Raw genomic sequence first — 22,068 nt, forward strand, 5'->3', positions numbered from 1 at the left:
GGCGAGCATGCTACCGCTTGAGCCATATCCCCAGCCCAAGTGTGTGATTTTTGAGTGAAATTTTTACTTCTCTTTTCTTCAGCCTACTCCATGCTAAACTGATGCGGTGGATACCTCAAAGATTTTAGTGTCAAGTAGACCTAAGGTGATTGTGAGTTGAGTTTACCTGCTTACTCCCTATGTAACCTTGGATGAGTTCTCTGAATATTATTTTTTTAATAAAAATAAAGGAAATTGCCAACTACTTAGGCCTTAAAGATTAAATGAAAAGTATTTGAAAAGCATAACAATACTTGTTACTAGTAGGGACATATGTAAAGTTAGTCATCTTATGTTAGAAAACTAATTAAGCTAGAACTAGATGTTCTTTGAGGTATCTTTCACCAATACAGTTTTATGTTACAACAGAATAATTTACAAATCTTGTTTATAGCCACATTTACATGAAATTTCATGGGAAAGCAAGGAAATATTAAATATTTAACTCCTTGCTTTTCATATTTCAGAGTGCTAAACATATAATAAATCTCAAATACTTATTAGACTTTTTTTTTTTTTTTTAATATTTATTTATTTATTTTTCGGTGGACACAACATCTTTGTTTTGTATGTGGTGCTGAGGATCGAACCCGGGCCGCACGCATGCCAGGCGAGCGCACTACCACTTGAGCCACATCCCCAGCCCCTTATTAGACTTTTAAGAGTTGTAAAGGAGCAGTACAGGTTAGAATTTCTTAATCTGAAGTCTTTAAATACTTTGAGATTCATGAGAAGGTTTTATGAATCATGTTGAGATTGTTGGCAGGTCTCTGAATTCTAAACTTTTTAGTGTACTTGAATTGAAGTGAGTATCTATAACTTTGGTTGTGAATAAGACAGATTTGGTCTCTACTTTGCTGGAGATGGTATTCTTTTATTTAAAGTTGTAGGTGAACACAATACCTTTATTTTATTTATTTATTTTTATGTGGTACTGAGGATGGAACCTAGTGCCTCATATGTGTGAGGTAAGTGCTGTGCCATTGAGCCACAATCCCGGCCCTCCTGGAGATAGTATTCTAATAGGAGAAAATAGACTTTGAATAACAAAATATCAGTAAATTTACAGATGGCAGAAATGTTTCAGAGAATTTAAACGTTGTGGTAGAATGAGAGTAATAATAAAGATTGTTAGGTAGTATAAGTGGTCAGGGAAAGCTGAGAAGTTGACATTTTTTGTGCTTTGGAAATTACCAAGAGTGGCTGACATTTTTTGTGCTTTGGAAATTACCTAGAGTGGCCTTTGATTCAAAGATTAACAGAATAGTTAGCACTCAGATCCAGTGATGGGAACAGTGTTCAAAAATTAAAATTGGAGGCTGAGGCAGAAGGCAAGTTTGAGACTAGCCTTAGCAACTTAGTGCCTGAGGCCCTACACAACTTAGTGAGACCCTGTCTCAAAATCAGAAGGGCTGAGGATGTAGCTGAGGATGTAAAGAGTGCCTGGGTTAAAAGTCCCAGTACCAAAAAAAAAAAAAAAGTAGTTTGAGAGATAATTAGAAGTCATATCATTCAGGGCTTTTTAAACCAGAGTAAGAAATCTGCATTTTATTCTAAATATAATGAGAAACTATTTCAGGATTTTAAACTGGAAAATGATGAGAAAAGAAAACTCAAGATAAAGCCCTTTCAAAATTTAAGGGTTCAGGGGGCTGGGGATGTGGCTCAAGCGGTAGCGTGCTCGCCTGGCGTGCTCACGGAGCTGGGTTCGATCCTCTGCACCACATACAAATAAAGATGTTGTGTCCACCGAAAACTAAAAAATAAATTTTAAAAAAATTAAGGGTTCAGAAAAATAGCAAGTGAATTCAAAAGGAGAGGAATGTTGTTCATGACAACATTCATGACATGGTGAGAGTAGCAGTTTCATATCTTTTTGAGAATACAAGTAAGATTAGATTAACCTGACCATTAGATTTGGCAACAAGTTTGTCAAAAGGACCTAATGGCTGTGAAGTCAGTAGCTGTTAGAACAAAATGCAGGTTTGGGTCGATTTATACCAACTTTACTGTCTTATATGGTTTATTTAATGAAACTGCAAGTAGTTTTCCCTTTGTTATATGTTAATCTTTAACCTGGGCATGGTGGTATGAGTCAAGAGTTTGGGTTTTGAGCAAGAATATCTTGAGTTAATATCTGCCTTTTTAGCTTATTCAGTCTTTCTTTCTTTCTTTCGAGAGAGAGAATTTTTTTAATATTTATTTTTTAGTTCTTGGTGGACACAACATCTTTATTTTTTTTTAGGTTATTTATTTATTTTTTCTTTTTTTTATTGGTTGTTCAAAACATTACAAAGCTCTTGACATATCATATTTCATACATTAGATTTAAGTGGGTTATGAATTCCCATTTCTACCCCAAATACAGATTGCAGAATCACATCGGTTACACATCCACATTTTTACATAATGCCATATTAGTGACTGTTGTATTCTGCTACCTTTCCTATCCTCAACCATCCCCCCTCCCCTCCCCTCCCATATTCTCTCTCTACCCCATCTACTGTAATTCATTTCTCTCCTTGTTTATTTTCCCATTCCCCTCACAACCTCTTATACAACATCTTTATTTTATTTTTTAATGTGGTGCTGAGGATCAAACCCAGCACCCCGCGCATGCCAGGTGAGCGCGCTACCGCTTGAGCTACATCCTCAGCCCAGCCTATTCAGCCTTTCTAAATCTCCATTTCTCTTACCTGCAAATGGGATAATATACTTATGGATTTGCTCTGTATGAAGCATTTAGCACAGCGTGTGGTGCATGGCTGTATGAATAATAAAAATTATAATGATATGCAATAAAATATATTTGTGCTATTTGGAGTTGGTATTGTTTATAGGAATAAAGTGCTATTTTCCCTTTATAAATAATTCCTGTGGATGATGCTTTAGCAACTTAATCAGCTTTATCAAACATGTAGTGTCCAGCTCTCATTTTGATTATATCTTCTAAACACCTTTTTGGCTGTTTAATTTTGAGCCTGTTATAACCCCATGTACCAATGTAGCATTTCACTCTACAAATAGATATAGATTTTTCTTTTTTAGCATCTAGAAGACAGTCTCAATTTATCGAATAGTAATAACTATTTATAGTGCTTTATTAAAGAAGTCAAAATATAGTCAGTTTCACAATTTACTCTTAGTGTTGTGAGATCCATTTGGATATATATGCAAATAACTAACTATAGAATTAAAATTAATTTGAGAGCTTTCTGTAAAGTAGTTAAATATTTTTTCATTTTGGAACTAGGGGTATTGCTTGGTGGTAGAGTGCTTGCCTAGTGTGTGCAAGGTGCTAGGTTCAATCCCCAGCATGGGCCAGTGGGGCTGAAATGAAAATAGACAATTAAAAAAATTTTAATTTTTGTTGGTGATCAAACCCAGGACCTCACACCTTCTAGTCAAAGCACTATACTGCTCAGCTAAACCCCCAGTCCCCAGTGTTCATTTTTATTTTCTAGTAGCATACATTGTAAAAATCCAAACAAAGTTAAGTTGATTTATTTATGTTTTGTGGTACTGAGGATTGAACCCAGGGGCAACTACCACCAAGCTACAGCCCCAGCCCTTTTTAAAAAAATTTATTTGTGACAAGGTCTGGCTAAGTTGCCGGTCTGACCTCTAACTTGCAATATTCCTGCCTCACAGGCCTCCTAAGCAGCTGGAATAACTAGGATTATAGGTGTGTGCCACCTTAATTGGCTTACCCATAATTTAAAGAGCCTGGCACATAATAGTGCTTGTCAATATTTGTTGAATGAATGTACAAAAAGTTTTTAGCATACATAATAGAAACCATTCTCTCATCAATAATGGGCTTCTATTCAAGGTTGAGTAATTTCAATAAAATGTGAATTAAATGTAATACTTGAAGAATAACAAGTATAAATAATTGACTTCTGTTTCATTATACTTTAAATGATTCATCTTTGTAAGTAGACTATTGAGCATAATTAAATCTTTAATGAGTTGTAATACTATTGTACTTTATTCTGAATGTCAGTTCTCATTTTTTAAAACTACAGTTATTTATAAATGTAGTATGTAGTGGGTATTGTTTAAAATATGTGTTAGAGGTTTCAGGTTGGGTTTTATATTTATTTGGCGAAAACTTTTGATAGACACAGTGATGAATTTTATGATTCGTTTTTCATTAGCCCACCAAAAATAGATCAGTAGTAAAATTGAACTGCATATGAGTTCTGGTTAATAGTAATTGTTCTGATTCTTAAATTTGGAGATTTGAAAAATCCTTTTTTTTTTTTTAATTTTAAATACCATCTACTGAACCGCATCCCCAGCCCTATTTTGTATTTTATTTAGAGACAGGGTCTCCCTGGGTTTCTTACCACCTCACTGTTGCTGAGGCTGACTTTGTGCTGATGATCCTCCTTCCTCAGTCTCCTGAGCTGCTGGTATTACAGGTGTGCACCACCATGTATTGCTTCCTAGCTATTGTTAATATTTTATTTAGAGACAGGGTCTTGCTAAGTTGCTGAGTCTGGCTTTGAACTCACAATCCTCCTGCCTTAGCCACCATTATGTAAGACTATTAGGAATGTGTAAACCTTAAAAATAAACCTGAAAAACTTCACCATCTCTTTATTATTAAATTATTTATTTATTGTAATTTATTATACATAATGGCAGAATGCAATTAATTTCATATTATAGACATAGAACACAATTTCTCAAGTCACTGATTGTACACAAAGTGTTTTCACACCATTTGTGTCTTCATACATGTACTTAGGGTAATGATGTCTACTCATTCCACCATCATTCCTACCCTCTTACCCCCTCCTTTTCTTTCCCTCCCCTTTGCCCTGTCTAAAGTTCCTCCATTCCTCCCATGCTCTTCTCCATCACCATTATGAGTCAGCATCCTCATATCAAAGAAAACACTTTGTTTTGGGGGGGATTGGCTTCTTAACTTAGTATTATAGTCTCCAGCTTCATCAATTTACCTGCAAATTCCATGATTTTATTCTCTTTTAATGCTGAATAATGTTTCATTGTGTATATATACTAAAGTTTTCCTATCCATTCATCTACTGAAGGACATCTAGGTTGGTTCCATAATTTAGCTATTGTGGATTGTGTTGCTATAAACATTGATATGGCCGTGTCCCTGTAGTATGCTGTTTTTAAGTCCTTTGTAAACTGAGGAGTAATTTTTCTTATTAATTTCACCAAATTTGATGGTAAAATATTTTTTAAGGTATTTTTAATTTTAGGCCAGTTTTAAAAGGCCTCTTGATTTATAGCATACATAAAATGAAGAGCTTGATAAATTCTCACAACTGAACACTCCACACCCATGTAACATATTCAGATCAGGAAACAAAATATTAATAGCCCCCTCCAAACAATTACTTTCTTTTTTCTTTTTAAATGAAGCTTATTTTTTTTTGCACATATCTTTATTTATTCATTTTTATGTGATGCTAAGGCTCTAACCCAGTGTCTCACATGTGAACCTCACAAGCGCTCTACCACTGAGCCACAACCCCAACCCCCCCTGGAACAGTTACTAACTTTTAAAGCATCACCTTAGGCAAGTTATTTCATCTTTCTGTGGGACTAGTCCCCATTTCTAAAATGAAGGAATGAGACTAGACATTTTTATTATGGCTTTAATTCTGTGAAAGTGCAAAAAGATGGATTACTGTGCTATAAAACTGTTATGAGAAGTTGTAGGGTGGAGACTGCACTTTTGACATCAACAGTTGAATTGACATGAAACATACTCTAAATTTTTTCATTTTTCTTTGTTTTCCAGGTTATATTTCACACTATGTGCTGACTGTATCTACAGAAGATATTTAACAAAAAAAAAAAAAAGATAAACTTTTTTCAAAGATTTTGATTCCAGTGGAATCTTTGCTTTAGATTTGTGTGTGTGTGTGTGTGTGTGTATTAGTGAATTGTAACTCCAGAAGCAATGCCTGTACAAGCTCCACAATGGACGGATTTCCTCTCCTGCCCAATTTGCACTCAGACTTTCGACGAAACAATTCGAAAGCCCATCAGTTTGGGCTGTGGCCATACTGTCTGTAAGATGTGCCTGAACAAACTCCACCGCAAGGCTTGCCCATTTGACCAGACCACTATCAATACAGACATTGAGCTCCTTCCCGTGAACTCAGCATTGCTGCAGCTAGTGGGTGCTCAGGTAAGATGGGTGACTTAATAGTTTTTAAATTGAGTGTGTGTGTTTGTGTGTGCACATGCATGATCTTGACAAAAACTTGAATTAGAATTGAATAACATTGTCTTCTATTTAAATAGATATGATGCTTTCTTGTACTATGTTGATCCTTTATTTCAGTATATTACAAGATACACTAGTAATTCAGTATTTTTCATTCATAATATTGAAATGTTCATTTATTCTTAGATTTTTTTAAGAACCCTAGCTATTCAGATTACTAGAGAAACCTAAGAGATAAGTCATAAGGAATTCTTTGCGCTGAGGAAAATACTATTCATAAACCCTTGCACTGAATTAATAGAAGAGATAAAGCTGCTTCAGGCAGTTTTACATATTAGATACTAACTGAAATGATGAAAAGGTGACAAAATCAACAGAGCACAGCTTTTAAGAAGCACTTATTTAAAAGAGGATCAAATATCCCTGGTTAGCTACATTTGGAAGTTAGTCTGGTAATTCTGAAGGTAATACTTCGAAAGTTTTATGTAAGTGTTCTCAAATTAGATGATGGGATAGTGCCCCACCCCCCGCACTCCGTGGAACTGGGGATTCAATTCAGGGCTTCATGCATATGAGGTAAGCACTCTACTACTGAGCTACATTCCCAGCCCCTAGTCTTCTCAAAGGTCATTTTCCTCACAAGATTTAAAGACAAGTTTTTGAGTGTTAGATATGATTCATTTAGATAATTCTTCACTATTGATTTGTTCAGTTTAAGTCTGAAGTGCCATATATTTAGTATAAAAGTTTAATCTTCTGTAAATTGCTAAAGTATGACAAAAATTGATGTTATTACATGTGTCGAAGATAAAGAGAGCTATTCTAGGATAGTTTATTCAAAAGGAAACCTTTATTTATATGCCTATCTTGATATTACCACCAGCACTACTAAATATTTATTAAGTTCGAAAGTACAGAGCCTGTCTTGGTGACACATAGCCAGTAATATCAGTTATTCAGGAGACTAAGGCAGGAGGTTTACAAGTCCAGCCTGGGCAATTCAACAAAACCATGTCTCAAAATAAAATAAAATGGGCTGAGTATTTCTTACTTGTGGGAATGAAAAATCTAACAACCACTTTAGAAGACAGTTTGGTAGTCTCTTATTAGTTTAATATTGATAATTAACCAACTAATTTGAAAATATGTTTACACAGAAACTTTTATTTGACTATTATCTCGGTGGTTGAAGACTTGCCTGGCGTTCAGGAGGCCCTGGGTTCAATCCTTAGTACCACAAAAAAAGAACAACCCACTGAATGGAGGAAAATAATACTAAAATCATATAAGGGACTTATATCTAGAATATATACAATTTTTAACTCAATGTTTAAAAGACAAGCCAATTAAAAATGGGTGAAGATCTACATAGACATCCCAGCAAAGAAGACACAAATATGGCAGATGAAAAGTTTCTCACATTAGTAGAAGAAAGGAAATAAGGGGAGGAGGAAGAGGAGGGAAAGAGGAAATACTGGGCAATAATATTGGCCAAATTATATTTTTATATTGTATGCATGTACAAATATATAACAACAAATCATACCAATGTGTTCAACTATAATGCACTAATAGGGAAAAAATTGCTAACTATTATCACTAGGAATAGCAAATTAAAGCAACTGCTCACAGCTTTTCATACCTTTGCTTACCTATTAGAAAAACCAAATTCTGAAACATGGACAACAAATGCTGAAGAGAATGGAGCTACACAAACTTTTATTTTTTACTTGTAGGAATGAAAAATCTAACAACCACTTTAGAAGACAGTTTGGTAGTCTCTTATTAGTTTATTATTGATAATTGCCCAACTAATTTGAAAATATGTTTACACAGAAACTTTTGACTATTTACACCAGTTTTATTCAGAATTGCAAAAAAATGTAATCAAGATGTCTTTCAATAAGCAAATGAATAAACATTGGTATATTCATGTAATTAGAATATTGTATAAAATGAAATAATAAAAGGAAGTAGTAGTTAAGCCACAAAAAGACACAGATAAACCTCAAATATACATTGCTGAGTAAAAGATGCCACTTTGAAAATCCTACAATACTGTATGATTCCAAATATGTGATATTGTATACAAAATTAAAAATCACAATAAAAATATCATTGGTTGCTAGGATTCAGTAGGAAGGCAGGAGGATTGATGAAAAATAGGGTATTTCTTAGGGCAGTGAAACTATATGATTCCGTATTTGTTGGATGTATGATATTCTGCATTTTTCAAAAAGAGATTTTAACCCAGGGTTGCTTTACCACTGAACTTCATCCCTGGCCCCTTTTATTTTTTATTTTGTGATAGTCTCACTAAGTTGCTGAGGCTGATGTTGACTTGGGATTCTCATGTCTCAGATTCTCAAATCACTGAAATTACAGAAGTGTGCCACCACACCTAGCTAAAACACAAAACTTTACAAAAGTTTATGGAGAACAATCTGAAATAAATGAAACAACGTCACTGCAAGGGCTGTAGAGGAAAGGTGCTAACCTAATTAACTTTAGATACTTACTAGTTCAAAGTAAGTAAATTCTTAGAAAATTAAAGGCATTAGATATTATATATGAACAGTGTGTTCTAATTGATAAAGTGTTTTCCCCATGAAAGTATGAATTAATTTTGACACTGCTGTACATGTATATGGGAATTAAACTTTTAAGTAAATGGGAGGCAGATGGTAGAGAATGAAATTTCTCATTATTAGAAGTTTATAGATATGCAAAGAGGAAGAGGCTAGAATGATCTTTGTGCTAATGGCTTAGAATTGGGGCATCAGTGGAAACTTGGTTTTAACTGAATATACATACAAATGGTTTTATAGTAATATTTACACACACACACACACACACACCTGGGGTATAATATACACACATTTTTTTTTTTGCCTTGTCAGCCAAGATGGACTAGCAAGCACAATACCCCAATATCAGCATTCATACCTAGTGTTCAATTTTGGCTTCTAAATATAGTTCTTCACTAAAAGAAACCAGCATTCTTTGGAAAAGTGGCTGATTGTAGCCCTGCAATAGGAAGTTGGAGCATCTAGTGCTAAAAAGTCTAAAAGCTCAAATACAGTCAGTGAAGGGGATATGTCATAGGCACACAGGAATCATCTGAAAGAGCTCTCAGTGGTCAAATCTGAAACAGTTTGAAAACAAAACAAATAGAATTGTATTGGATTGTTACCAAAGTATAAAATAATTATTCAAGTATATACAGATAAAAACCTAAATGAATAGAGAAAGAGACTGGATTTCTCATGCGGAATTCCAAATAAATTTAAATAAACTCTACCCTCAAAGAATACATATGTGGGCTATACATAGTGACTCCCTTTGGAAAATAGTGTATGGAGGGCTGGGATTGTGACTTGGGTAGAACTCTCACCTCACACATGTGAGTCCGTGGGTTTGATCCTCAGCACCATATAAAGATGTCCAACTGCAACTAAAAAATAAAAAGGAAGGAAGGGAGGGAGGGTATGGAAAGTAGGAAATTGACTAACTTCATCCTTACACAAAGATACATCTATATTTTTCCTTAGGAAGTTCATAATTGCATTTCTTTTTTTGTGCCTAGAATTTGATCTTACTTAACGACTGAGGCAGGTGTTAATTCAGATGGTAGGTGTTCCAACAAGACTCCCATAAAAAGTAGCATTTCTCACTCAGTGTGGTGGTGCATGTCCAATCCCAGCAACTTGTGAGGTTAAGACAGGAGGATTACAGGGTTTGAGTCCAGCCTCAGCAACTTAGCAAGGCCCTGTTTCAAAATAAAAAAATATAAAGGACTACGGATATAACTCAGTTGTAAGGCAACCCAGAGTTTAATCCCCAATACCCACTGCCCTCACTTTCACCAAAGTCACATTTCTCAGTGTAGGACTATAACCCAATAAATTAGGAGAACACTTGTGTCAGGAGAATATGTAGAATAAAAGGGAAATCTGAGAAGAAAATGAAAAAGATCTCAAGTTTTAAAGACAATAAGTATTAGAACACTCGAACACGTATGTAGGATCAGAGCTAGTCTAAATTTCTAGTATTCTATAAGTATATAGGTGAAAAAAAAGAGCCCACAGAATTAAAGTGACAGTCTCAGGGCCCCATTACATAGGCCAGGCCTTGAACCCAGCTTTATTCTCAACTGTACTGAGGCTGTTTGCACAGATGATGTAGGAGGAAAAGGAAGGATTCCTTTCACCTTACACAAATTATCACATATTGATTTGTCCTTTTATAGCTTCTTATAAAGGTGTAAATATTTTATTGGAAAAGAGATTCCCCATGATGCTTTGCTATAATCACAGTAATTCTTGAAATTTCTAAAGTAGGGATGAAGAGTTCATAGTCCTTCCTTGCTTGTTTGTGCCATATACCATGTATGTACAGTAATGCTTGAAATAAGAGGGGGAGTAGGAGAAAGAAAAGGGTGGAAGACATGGTGAAAGATATCCTTCCTCTTTGATGCCTATACAGCTTGGCACATAGTAAATACAAAATCTAGGTATAACCATATCAGCAGGACAAGACTTAGGAAAGAGTAGTAGTAGAGAGCTGACCACATAGGAAGTGAAGTTTAGAGAATCTTACAAACTTTTCTGTGAATCTAAAATCATTCCAGAAAACGTTTAAAATGTGTAGAGAAGTTTGAAGTTAAACAGATATTCCAGTTAACTAATTATTTTAGCAGATCTATCTGAAGTGACAAAATTATTCATCATTTCAGATTGTAAATTTATCAGAACAATATATCATATAAATATAGACAATTATATATTGTCTATATATAAATACCCTATAAATTAGACAATTATTATTTGTCAATTAAAATCAAATGGCATGCATAAGATCCTGGGTATAGTGTGCAGGACACACATACAAACACGTTCGTATATTTTAAAAATACGCACGCACACACCCACATATATACATGTATATACATAAATATATTTGGATGTATATGTGATAAATATATAATTACACATGTGGCAGGTAAATGTGTAAAGGATACTCTGCTTTTGGAAAATCGTCTGGCAGATTTTCAAAATATTATCACTCACTAGGTGTGGGTACCCAAGAAAAGCAAAAACAAAACAAAAAAATGGTTCACACAAGATCTTGTATACAAATATTTGTAGCAGCATTATTCATTATAGTCAAAAAATAGAAAACTGAAATGTCTATCAGTTGATGACTCATATAAAATGTGGTATGTCCATACAATGAGGTGTTATTCAGTAATAAAACACTAGAATATATTATAACTTGCATGGCCTTAAAAACATATGCTATGTGAAAGAAGAGTCAAAAAAGACCACACATTATATGATTGTGTAATTTTGTTTATATGAAAGATTCAGGAAAAGCAAATTCATAGACCCACACATAATAGATTGGTGTTTCCTACAGTGGGTTGGGATGACACGATGGAGTAACTGTTAAAATGGTATGAGATTTTCTTTTTGAGGGATGAAATTCTGAGGTTAATTTTGTGATAGTTATTCAACTGGGAATGTGCTAAAAACCATTGAATTGTGTTCTTAAAAATCAATCAATAATATAGTATGTGAATTGTCTCTCAATAAGGCCATTTTAGAGATGGAACAATTCAGTAGATGTGTATATGAGGAAGATCTTTTAATTAAGTAAATTTAATAGTTTTGATGTTGCCAGTGTTCAAGTTATCAGTGCATAAACTATACACAATAAAACATTTAATTAATTAATGAATACTCTTTTCCTGCAGGTCCCTGAACAGCAGCCCATTACTTTGTGTAGTGGGGTTGAAGACACAAAGCATTATGAAGAAGCCAAGAAATGTGTAGAAGAATTAGCATTGTACCTGAAACCGCTCAGCAGTGCTAGAGGTAAATCTCATGAAACCATCTATGCCAAGCGAACATCTATGAAGTATACTTTTCATTACCATAAAAGTTATGAGCTGTGCCTGGTGTAGTGGAGCGCAATTATAACCCAGCTGTGTGGGAGGTTGAGGCAGGAAAATTGCAAGTTCAAGGCCAGTCTGGGCAATTTAGCAAGACCCTATCTCAAAAAAGGCTACATAAGGGCTAGGGTTGTAGGTCAGTGGTAGCATGCTTATCTACCATGTGTGAGGCACTGAGTTCGAATCTCAGCACTGCATATAAGTAAAATAATAAAGGTCCATCTACAACTAAAAATATATTTTTTAATAAAAAAAGGGGACTGTATATACAGCTTTGTGGCATAGTACCCCTAGATTCAATCTTTAGTATCCCCCCAAATTGTGAACTGTAAATGAATGAAATTCATTTTTTTTTAATTGTAAGCCAGACCTACTTCATACTAAATAATGTTACAAACCCATTAAATAAAGTAGTGAATTTAGAGTTCGTGTTGTTGGAAAAATTATTTGAATGACTAAAAGTGTAAGTATGTATAAGTACTAGCGATTCAGAAGGGCAGCCTTTCCATCATTCGACAGTTGTCAATAGTCTTGTCTTCTGTCTAGTTTTAGATGGTGCACAATAGGGGATGTAATAAAAATGGAAGTTGCTATTACCTCCCAGAAGGGGCTTGCTATTTGATCATAAAAGTAAGATTAATCACTATGAAATAATATGCTAGAACTGTTATGACTTTAAGATTTGGGTCTTTGAACAATTTTTATTGTTGGTTGATCTTTTTTCCTTTCTTCTTCAAAGATTAAAATGAATAATAGTATTTCAAATGTCATAGTGAATGTTGAATTTCATGTGATACATATAAACATTTGTATACTTTTAAAATACTTGTGTAGTTACATTGTTTATTTTAAATATTCTAGTAGGACCCAGAACTACTATGCACATACCTACAATCAGCCCATCAGAGAAAGTGCTCCTGGACTGTAAAATTGTACTGTAAACCTATAAATAATGTTCTTTTTTTCTTCTAAAGGAGTGGGTCTGAATAGCACTACCCAGAGTGTTCTGAGTCGCCCAATGCAGAGGAAGCTTGTGACTCTGGTTCACTGCCAACTAGTGGAAGAAGAAGGCAGGATTCGTGCCATGAGAGCTGCTCGCTCTTTAGGTGAACGAACAGTTACAGAACTCATTCTCCAGCACCAGAATCCTCAGCAACTCTCTTCCAATCTTTGGGCAGCAGTCAGGGCTAGGGGCTGTCAATTCCTTGGACCAGGTATATAATTAAAATTTGGTATTTATTGTACTAGTAATTCTAAAAGTATAATGTAGAACTCTTTTAAGTGATATATGAAGACGAACTGGGTTTACAATATCCCACTCGACAAGTTTCTCAGAGAACTTAAAAATTTTCTCTCAATACCAAAGTTTGTTCATTTTCAGAGAAGTTTTTTCTAAATGCATTAGTCCCTAATCTACTTTCTTAATAAAATATAGAGAATATAAGCCCAAATTGCCCATAAAAATGGTTTAATAAATGTAAAGCTATAAGACTGGGGTTCTAGCTCAGTGGTAAAACGCTTGCCTAGCATGCGTGAGACCCTGGGTTTGATCCTTGGTACTATAAAAAAGGCATAGTTCTCAATGTCTTTTATTGTGTTTCCCAATAATTGAGTGATATCTGCAGAAATTATCATATATTGTTCTTTAAATAAAATATATCATCTCTGCACCTGATGAATTTTTTATTTTGCCCAACTTTTCCTAGCAATGCAAGAGGAAGCTCTAAAGCTGGTTCTACTGGCCTTAGAAGATGGCTCTGCTTTGTCAAGAAAAGTACTGGTTCTTTTTGTGGTGCAAAGGTTGGAGCCACGGTTTCCTCAAGCCTCTAAAACTAGCATTGGGCATGTTGTTCAGCTCCTTTACAGAGCCTCCTGCTTCAAGGTATGAATCTAAATTAAAAGTTCTGCTTGAAAGGAAACATTGTCCTTTCCCTAAATTTAATAAAGTTGCCTATACCTTTACAGAATATCTCAGGAATTTTTCTTTTGTAAAGAATGTAGATCATACATTATTGAAGTTTTTTTTTTTTTTCATTCTTTTCAGTGCTGGGGATGGAACCAAGGCTTTATTCATGCTAGGTAAATGCTCAACCACTTCGCTACATCCCCAGCCCTAAATTTTCTACGTGGGTATTGAAAAACATAGACCAAACCAAGGCGTACAGATTTTTATATTGAAGAGACTAATCAGCTGGGTCAGTGTTTCACCAACATTGTAAACAGAATTGGTCTGAAGAAAGTTATTTGAGCACAAACAAGTTTTCTTGAAGATTTGTTCCTCTACATATGCAATGGAATTGTTGTTGCCATTTCAGTTTCAGCATGTGTGGTAAAGTTGGACATATTATTCTCTTATATCCCAAGTTAAATCAACACTACCTCAAACATAGGTATCAGTGCCTGCTATGTATCATTTATTATTCCTCTGTTTTGTTTTCCTAACATCTTAAAATCAAGGCATAAATAGTGGGCTTAGGGGTGTAACTTAGTGGTATGGCGTTTGCCTACCAGGCATAAGGCCTGGGTTTAGTTCCAGGCCCCCCACACACACACACAAAGAGATGGATATTTAAACAGTAAATTAAAAATTTTTAAAAAATGGAAGCCAGGTGTGGTGGCCCATGCCTGGTTTGGAGGCTGAGTCAAGAGGATCACAACACAAGTTCTAGATCAGCCCCAACAATTTAGTTATAATCTATCTCAAAAAAATAAAAACGACTGGTGATATACTTCAGTAGTAAAATGCTCATGAGTTCAATCCAGTAACTCCCCCCAAAATTTGAAAACCAATTTTTTCTACTTTAAGCATTCCTCTTAGGAATGTGTGTTCATATTACTGTGTTCCAGCTGTACTCTTTAAGTATCTTCTAAATTTTCATTTGAAAAGTTTTTTCAAGCTGTGAGATAATTTGTTAGTACCATACAGCTCCAGGACTTTATTTATTTATTTTTTTAACTTTTATTTTTGGTATTGACAGAGGTTTATTTAGGAAAGTAGATACATATTCAAAGGAGAATGGGAGCAGTCTCAAGAAAGACTCTACTTTTGGGGTAAAGCAAGGAATACACATTCAAGCAAGAATGTGGGCTACTCCAGAAGGAGGAAAAAGCCCTGCTCAAGAGTATTGAGAGTTGAGTCTGGGGAATCAGTGTGTCATATAGAAAGCAAATTTTATCTTTTAATGAAGGTTAGCCTGTTTTGAGAGTTCTTTCTTTCTTTCTTTTTTTGTTTTTTGTTTTATTTTTTGAAACCCTTTATTTAGTTATTTTTATATATGACAGCATAATGTATTACAATTTATATTACATATATAGAGCACAATTTTTCATGTCTCTGGTTTTATATAAAGTATATTCACACCAATTCGTGCCTTCATATACATACTTTGGATAATGATGTCCATCACATTCCAGCATCATTTCTAACCCCCTGCACCTCCCTTCCCCTCCCACCTCTACCTCCTAAGCTCCTTCTCCTATGTTTTTCCTCCTCCTCCTCCTATGCTCCCCCTCCTTACCCCACTATGAATCAGTCTTATATCAGAGAAAACATTCGGCATTTGTTTTTTTGGGATTGGTTAACTTCACTTAGCATTATCTTCTCCAACTCCATCCATTTACCTGCAAATGCCATGATTTTATTCTTTTTTTTTTTTTTTTTTTTGCTGAATAATATTCCATTGTATATATGTGCCACATTTTTTTTTTTTTTTTATCCATTCTTCTATTGAAGGGCATCCAGGTTGGCTCCACAGTTTAGCTATTGTGAATTGTGCTGGTTTAAACATTGATGTGGCTGTGTCCCTCTAGTATGCTCTTCTTAAGTCCTTTGGATATAGACCAAGGAGAGGGACAGCTGGGTCAAATGGTGATTTCATTCCCAGTTTTCCAAGGAATCTCCATAGTGCTTTTCATATTGGCTGCACCAATTTGCAGTCCCACCAGCAATGTATGAGTGTACATTTTCCCCACGTCCTCACCAACAGTTATTGTTGTTTGTCTTCATAATAGCTGTCATTCTGACTGGAGTGAAATGAAATCTTAAGAGTAGTTTTGATTTGCATTTCTCTAATTGCTAGAGATGTCCAACATTTTTTCATATATTTGTTGATTGATTGTATATTCTCTTCTGAGAAGTGTCTGTTCATTATCTTGGCCCATTTATTGATTGGGTTATTTGTTTTTTTTTGGTGTTTAGCTTTCTGAGTTCTTTATATACCATAGAGATACTGCTCTATCTGTGTGAGGGGTAAAAAATTGCTCCCAAGATGTAGGTGCTCTATCCATAGATTGTTTCTTTTGCTGAGAGGAAACTTTTTAATTTGAGTCCATCTCATTCTTGATTTTAATTCTTGCACTGTAGGAGTCTTATTAAGGAAGTTGGGGCCTAATCCGACATGATGAAGATTAGGTCCTACTTTTTTTTTTTTATTAGATGCCGGGTCTCTGGTTTAATTCCTAGGTCCTTGATCCACTTTGAGTTGAGTTTTGTGCATGGTAAGAGATAGGAGTTAATTTCATTTTGTTGCATATGGACTTCCAGTTTTCCCAGCACTATTTGTGAAGAGGCTGTCTTTTCTCCAATGTATGTTTTTGGCACCTTTGTCTAATATAAGGTAACTGTAATTATGTGGGTTAGTCTCTTGTGTCCTCTATTCTATACCATTGGTCTACCTGCCTGTTTTAGTGGGAGTGTTTTCATACATGTATGTGTGTGTGTGTGTGTGTGTGTATATATATATATATATATACACACACACACACACACACACACACACACACACAAGTATTTGGTCTTTGAGCCCATGAACTGTGGTAGAATGTAATTTAGTTTATTTTTTAACTAATGGCTTGATTTTCATCTTTCTGTGGACTTTCCTAACAAAATATAGATTGGACTTTATTTCTTTGTAACGAGAATGGAATACATATTTTAAATTAATATCAGTGTGATATGGAATCCTGACTACAATATTCTGTTTTTTTTTAGGTGGGAGGAAGGAAACAGAATTTTCCACTAGAATATTAGGTATCTTTATGGAAAGAAAAAGTTAAAGCTAAATATGTAGATGATCTTAGGCTAGAATTAATTATTTTATTTTGATTTGTTAAACCGTTAGTCTAAGTACAGCTTGATATAAAATGTGACTTATTGGGAGTGATAACATTTGTACTTAAGTCAGTAAGTTAAAAAAATGAGTTACTACAGTAGTGTAATGGTTAATTCAGTAATTTAACATACTGACTGGCACAATACTAAGTGCTCAGCAACTAGTTGCTATTTTTTTTATATTTATTTACTTTTTAGTTGTAGTTGGGCACAATACCTTTATTTATTTATTTTTATGTGGTGGTGAGGACTGAACCTAGGGCCCCAAATGTGCTAGGTGAGCGTTCTACCACTGAGTCACAACCCCATCCCTAGTTGCTTTTTTTTTTTTTTTAAGAGAGAGAGAATTTTTTTTTTTTAATATTTATTTTTTAGTTTTCGGTGGACACAACATCTTTGTTTGTATATGGTGCTGAGGATCGAACCTGGGCCGCACGCATGCCAGGCGAGCACGCTACCACTTGAGCCACATCCCCAGCCCTTAGTTGCTTTTTTTATTATTTAAAAATATTATTATCACCTGGGCATGGTGGCAGATACCTGTAATCCCAGCAACTTGGGAGGCCGAGGTGGTAGGATTGCAAGTCCAAAGCCAACCTCAACAATTTAGTGAGGCACTAAGCAACTCAGTGAGACCCTGTCTCCAAATAAAATACAAAAAAGGGCAGGGGATGTGGTGAAGTGGTTAAGCATCCCTGGGTTCAATCCTAGGTAAACTGCCTCTCCCCCGGTCCCACTCTCGAGGGCACGCATGCACACGCATACACGCATACATACATAATTATCAACATTTTGATTATTCTAGTCTAGCATCTCAAACTTTACACTTGGTGGTGGCCCATTTCATAGAACTACATAGATAATTGAGCCAAGTACAAATTAGTAATCTTTAGAATCACATCAGCATCTAAAGTTCCTCAAGTTATTGGTACCACATAGTTCAATGTCAGGCAAGCCCCTAGAGTACTACTTTTTAGAATAATTGTCCTTCTGTAAGTATTTTCTTTTCAAAAAGGTATACGTACACACAGATATGTATTAAGTTTTATCCAGTCTTTGAATTTCATTCCCATGTATGTCCTTTCTTTCTGGAAGACCTAGCAGAAGATTTTGACATCTCTGTTGGAGCATGTTTTATAAGCAAAATGGCATATTACGTTTTAATCTTTGTTGTTGCTGGAAGAAACTTTTTACATTTGAAATTGTTATCTGTGTTTATATAAAGCATAAACTTATTTCCTTACCTCATTATGAGATTAACTGTTTCTGACTAGGTCACCAAACGTGATGAAGACTCTTCTCTGATGCAGCTTAAAGAAGAATTTAGAACCTATGAAGCTCTGCGACGAGAGCATGACTCCCAGATAGTACAGATTGCTATGGAAGCAGGCTTAAGGATTGCACCAGACCAGTGGTCCTCTTTGCTTTATGGAGACCAGTCTCACAAATCTCACATGCAGTCCATTATTGACAAGGTAGAGCCTCTTTTGTCCTTTATGTTAGACTACCCTTAGAATTTTGATATTTTATGATTTATGATTTGGTAATTCATTTACTTAACAAATGCATATTGAAGTGAATACTGCATGTCAGGCTTTTTGTAATTTGTATCCAGTGTGGCTGTGTCATGTTATAACTAGTCACATCAGAATACTAGTTTGTTTATCTAAATATTTGATTAGTGTTAAAATGCTTTATCTAGTTACTCTCCCACATTGCTTTTGGGGGGGGGGGTCTCTGGTCTTTTATTTAGTCATTGCCTCTCTCCCTTTGTTATTCTCTTTGAGTTTTGATCACAGGATTAGTTAAACCCACTTTCTAAAAATCTTTATTGTCTTTCTTTAGTATCCATTTTATGATCTATTAGATCTGTGTATTGTGGTTTCTTATGATTCTTAGCCAGAATAATTTCACATATAATGAAGCTACTACCCTTCTGAGGTAGATCAGATTTTCAGTAAACTTGTTTCTATTTTATCTATTGTTTATTAGGATAAAAAGACCATTCAAGTAGATGTAAATGTTAGATCAGGCTCATTATTTGTGTCTGATGCTAAAAACTATATTTCTCTTAAAATTAGAGTAATACAAGGGGCTGGGGTTGTAGCTCATTGGTAGAACGCTTGCCTGGCACATGTGAGGCACTGGGATCCATTCTCAGCACCACATAATTAATTAATAAATAAACAAACAGATAAATGTGTTGTATCCATCGACAACTAAAAAAAAAAAAAACAGAGTAATACTAGAACTGTTTGTTGTAATTCATAATGAAATTTATGAAAGTGCTATTAAAAAGTCTTAAAGCAGCATGTAAAACATACTATAGTATGTTAAATAATAGTATTATCTTTTAGTATTTCACCTTAAATACTTATAATTCCAGAAATGATTGCCAATTCTAGAGCCTACTGTACATTTAATTTAGAGTAATAGGGTCAAACTAATAAAATAATAACACTAGTTGAAACTTAAAGGTTGATATGTGCCTAGGTTAGAATGGAGCTTGTATTTGAAGTTAAGCAACTGACTGGTTATAATTTGTTGAAACCTTAATAATGATCTCTTTAAAGTAGTTGCTTTCCACCTCTGAAGAAAAACTTCGCTTACTTTTCAAAAGATTTTGCAGATAGGTTAAACTTTTTGTCTCAGTTGAACTATATAATTAGGCATAGGTCCTAGAAGAATTTTTTCATATCCTGCTTTAAATTTAAAATCCAGAGATCTTTGTACTACAAAATGGTAAGCAAAATTTGTAATGTATTTCATATCTTGTCATTTTATAGAGCAATACATAATACCGAACTTTTTGTAATAATGGAAATATTCTTTGTATATACTGTTCACTATGTTGATCATTAGCCCCACATAGCTGTTAAGCACTTAATTTTTCTGTTTTATTTGTTGTTGTTGTTGTTTTATTTTTTGGTTATGGGGATTGAAACAAGGGCCCCACACATATTAAGCAAATGCTCTGCCACTGAGCTATATCCCCAGCTGCTGCTAAGTACTTGAAATGTAACTTGTGGAACAGTTGAAATTAAATAAAATAAATTAATTTAAACTTAAATTGCTAAATATGATAGCCAAGCTATCATACAGTACAGTACAAATATAGAATTTACTAGAAATGTCCCCCAAAAGCACTAATTCCAATAAATTAATAGAGAGAGAAACAGGAATTAACAGTTCACAAAGAGAATACATCAAGAATGGGCAATGTGGCACATGACTTAATCCAAGCACCTTGGGAGGCTGAGGCAGGAGGATTGCAAGTTTGAATCCAGCCTCAGCTATTTAGCAAGGCCACATCTTAGAATAAAAAAAAGGACTGGCTAACTTAATCCAAGCTACTTGGGAGGCTGAGGCAGGAGGATTGCAAGTTTTAATCCAGCCTCAGCAATTTAGCAATACAACATCTCAGAATAAAAAAGGACTGCAGATGTGGTTTATACAATAAATAGATAAACAAATAAATAAATATATCACCAGCAATAATGATTAAAATAGTGACATACCAAGTATTGCCCGTTAAAGTTTGTGTGTGTATACACATACATATATATTCTCAAAACATTGCTGGTTGTTTGTAAAGTATACATTATAGATTGTTGTGGGAAGCAATTTGTCAGTGAATAAAAACCTATAAACCAAGGACAGTAGCACACATTTTATTCCCAGTGATTGGGCGGCTGAATTAAGAAGATCACAAATTCAAGGCCAGCCTCAACAATTTATTGAGGCCCTTTGTAACTTATTGAGACCCTATCTGGGAAAAAAAAAAAAAGGGCTGTGCATGGAGCTCAGTGATAAAATACCCCCGGATTAAAACCAAAAACCTATAAAATACTCTTATCCTTTGAATGTGCTATTGCCAATAAATTTTTGTTTTTGTTGTTGTTTTGGTACTGGGGATTGAACTCAGGTTGAACACTGAGCAACATCCCCAGCCCTACATTGTATATTTTATTTAGAGACAGGGTCTCTCTGACTGAGTTCCTTAGTGCCTCTCCATTGCTGAGGCTGGCTTTGAACTCATGATCTTCCTGTCTCAGCCTCCTGAGCCACTGGGATTATAGGCATGCACTACCGCAACTGGCCCAAATAATTAATTTTAAGGAAATATTAAAAAATTTGAAAGAGTTTACAATCTCAGGAGTATTATTTGCTACATTATTTAAATGGAGAAAATAAGGGAGTGATTAAAAAAGATTTATAAGCTCAGAACACTAACGTAGCCCTAAAGTTAGTTGAGAGGAAAATCCTCTTCAGCAGATACATAGAATTTAATTTCTTATTAAAAATGATAGTGAGTCAAGTGTGGTGATGCACCTGTAATCCCAGCTATTCCAGAGGATGAAACAGGAATATCGCAAATTCAAGGTCAACCTCAGCAATTTAGTGAGACCCTGTGATAAAATAAAATAAAAACGGACCAAGATTATAGCTCAATGGTAGAGCACTTGCCTAGTATGCATGAGGCACTGGGTTCAATCCCAGACCACATAAAAATAAACAAATATGTTGTGTCCAAATATATATATATATATATATTTTTTTTTTTTTAAATAAAAAAATAAAAGAATGAAACAGACTGGGGATGTAGCTCAGTGGTAGAGTGCCCTAGGTTCAATCCTTAATACCACCAAAAGAAAAAAAAAACAAAACTTAAATGTTATTATTTATTAAGTCTTGGTGATGGAATACATTAGATATATTTGTCTGAAATGGTTTATGATAAAAATGGCT

At 34.7% G+C, this 22,068-nt stretch overlaps 1 protein-coding gene across 2 annotated transcripts in view; it reads left to right on the forward strand.

Moving 5' to 3' along the window:
• Positions 1-5,206: 5,206 nt before the first annotated feature.
• Rc3h1 (ring finger and CCCH-type domains 1) overlaps positions 5,207-22,068 on the forward strand; it is a 52,437-nt gene continuing 35,575 nt past the window's right edge. The window contains exons 1-5 of one of the 2 annotated variants that reach the window (XM_048810017.1): positions 5,207-6,217; positions 12,012-12,132; positions 13,184-13,423; positions 13,916-14,091; positions 18,594-18,794. In XM_048810017.1, coding sequence (XP_048665974.1) covers positions 5,987-6,217; positions 12,012-12,132; positions 13,184-13,423; positions 13,916-14,091; positions 18,594-18,794 — 969 coding nt within the window. In that variant the 5' untranslated portion in view covers positions 5,207-5,986. The remainder of the gene's footprint in view (positions 6,218-12,011; positions 12,133-13,183; positions 13,424-13,915; positions 14,092-18,593; positions 18,795-22,068) is intronic. The other variant, XM_015491795.2, reaches the window with a different exon arrangement.

This window comes from Marmota marmota, unplaced genomic scaffold (genome assembly GCF_001458135.2).
Source record: "Marmota marmota marmota unplaced genomic scaffold, marMar, whole genome shotgun sequence".
Classification (NCBI taxonomy): Eukaryota; Metazoa; Chordata; class Mammalia; order Rodentia; family Sciuridae; genus Marmota; species Marmota marmota.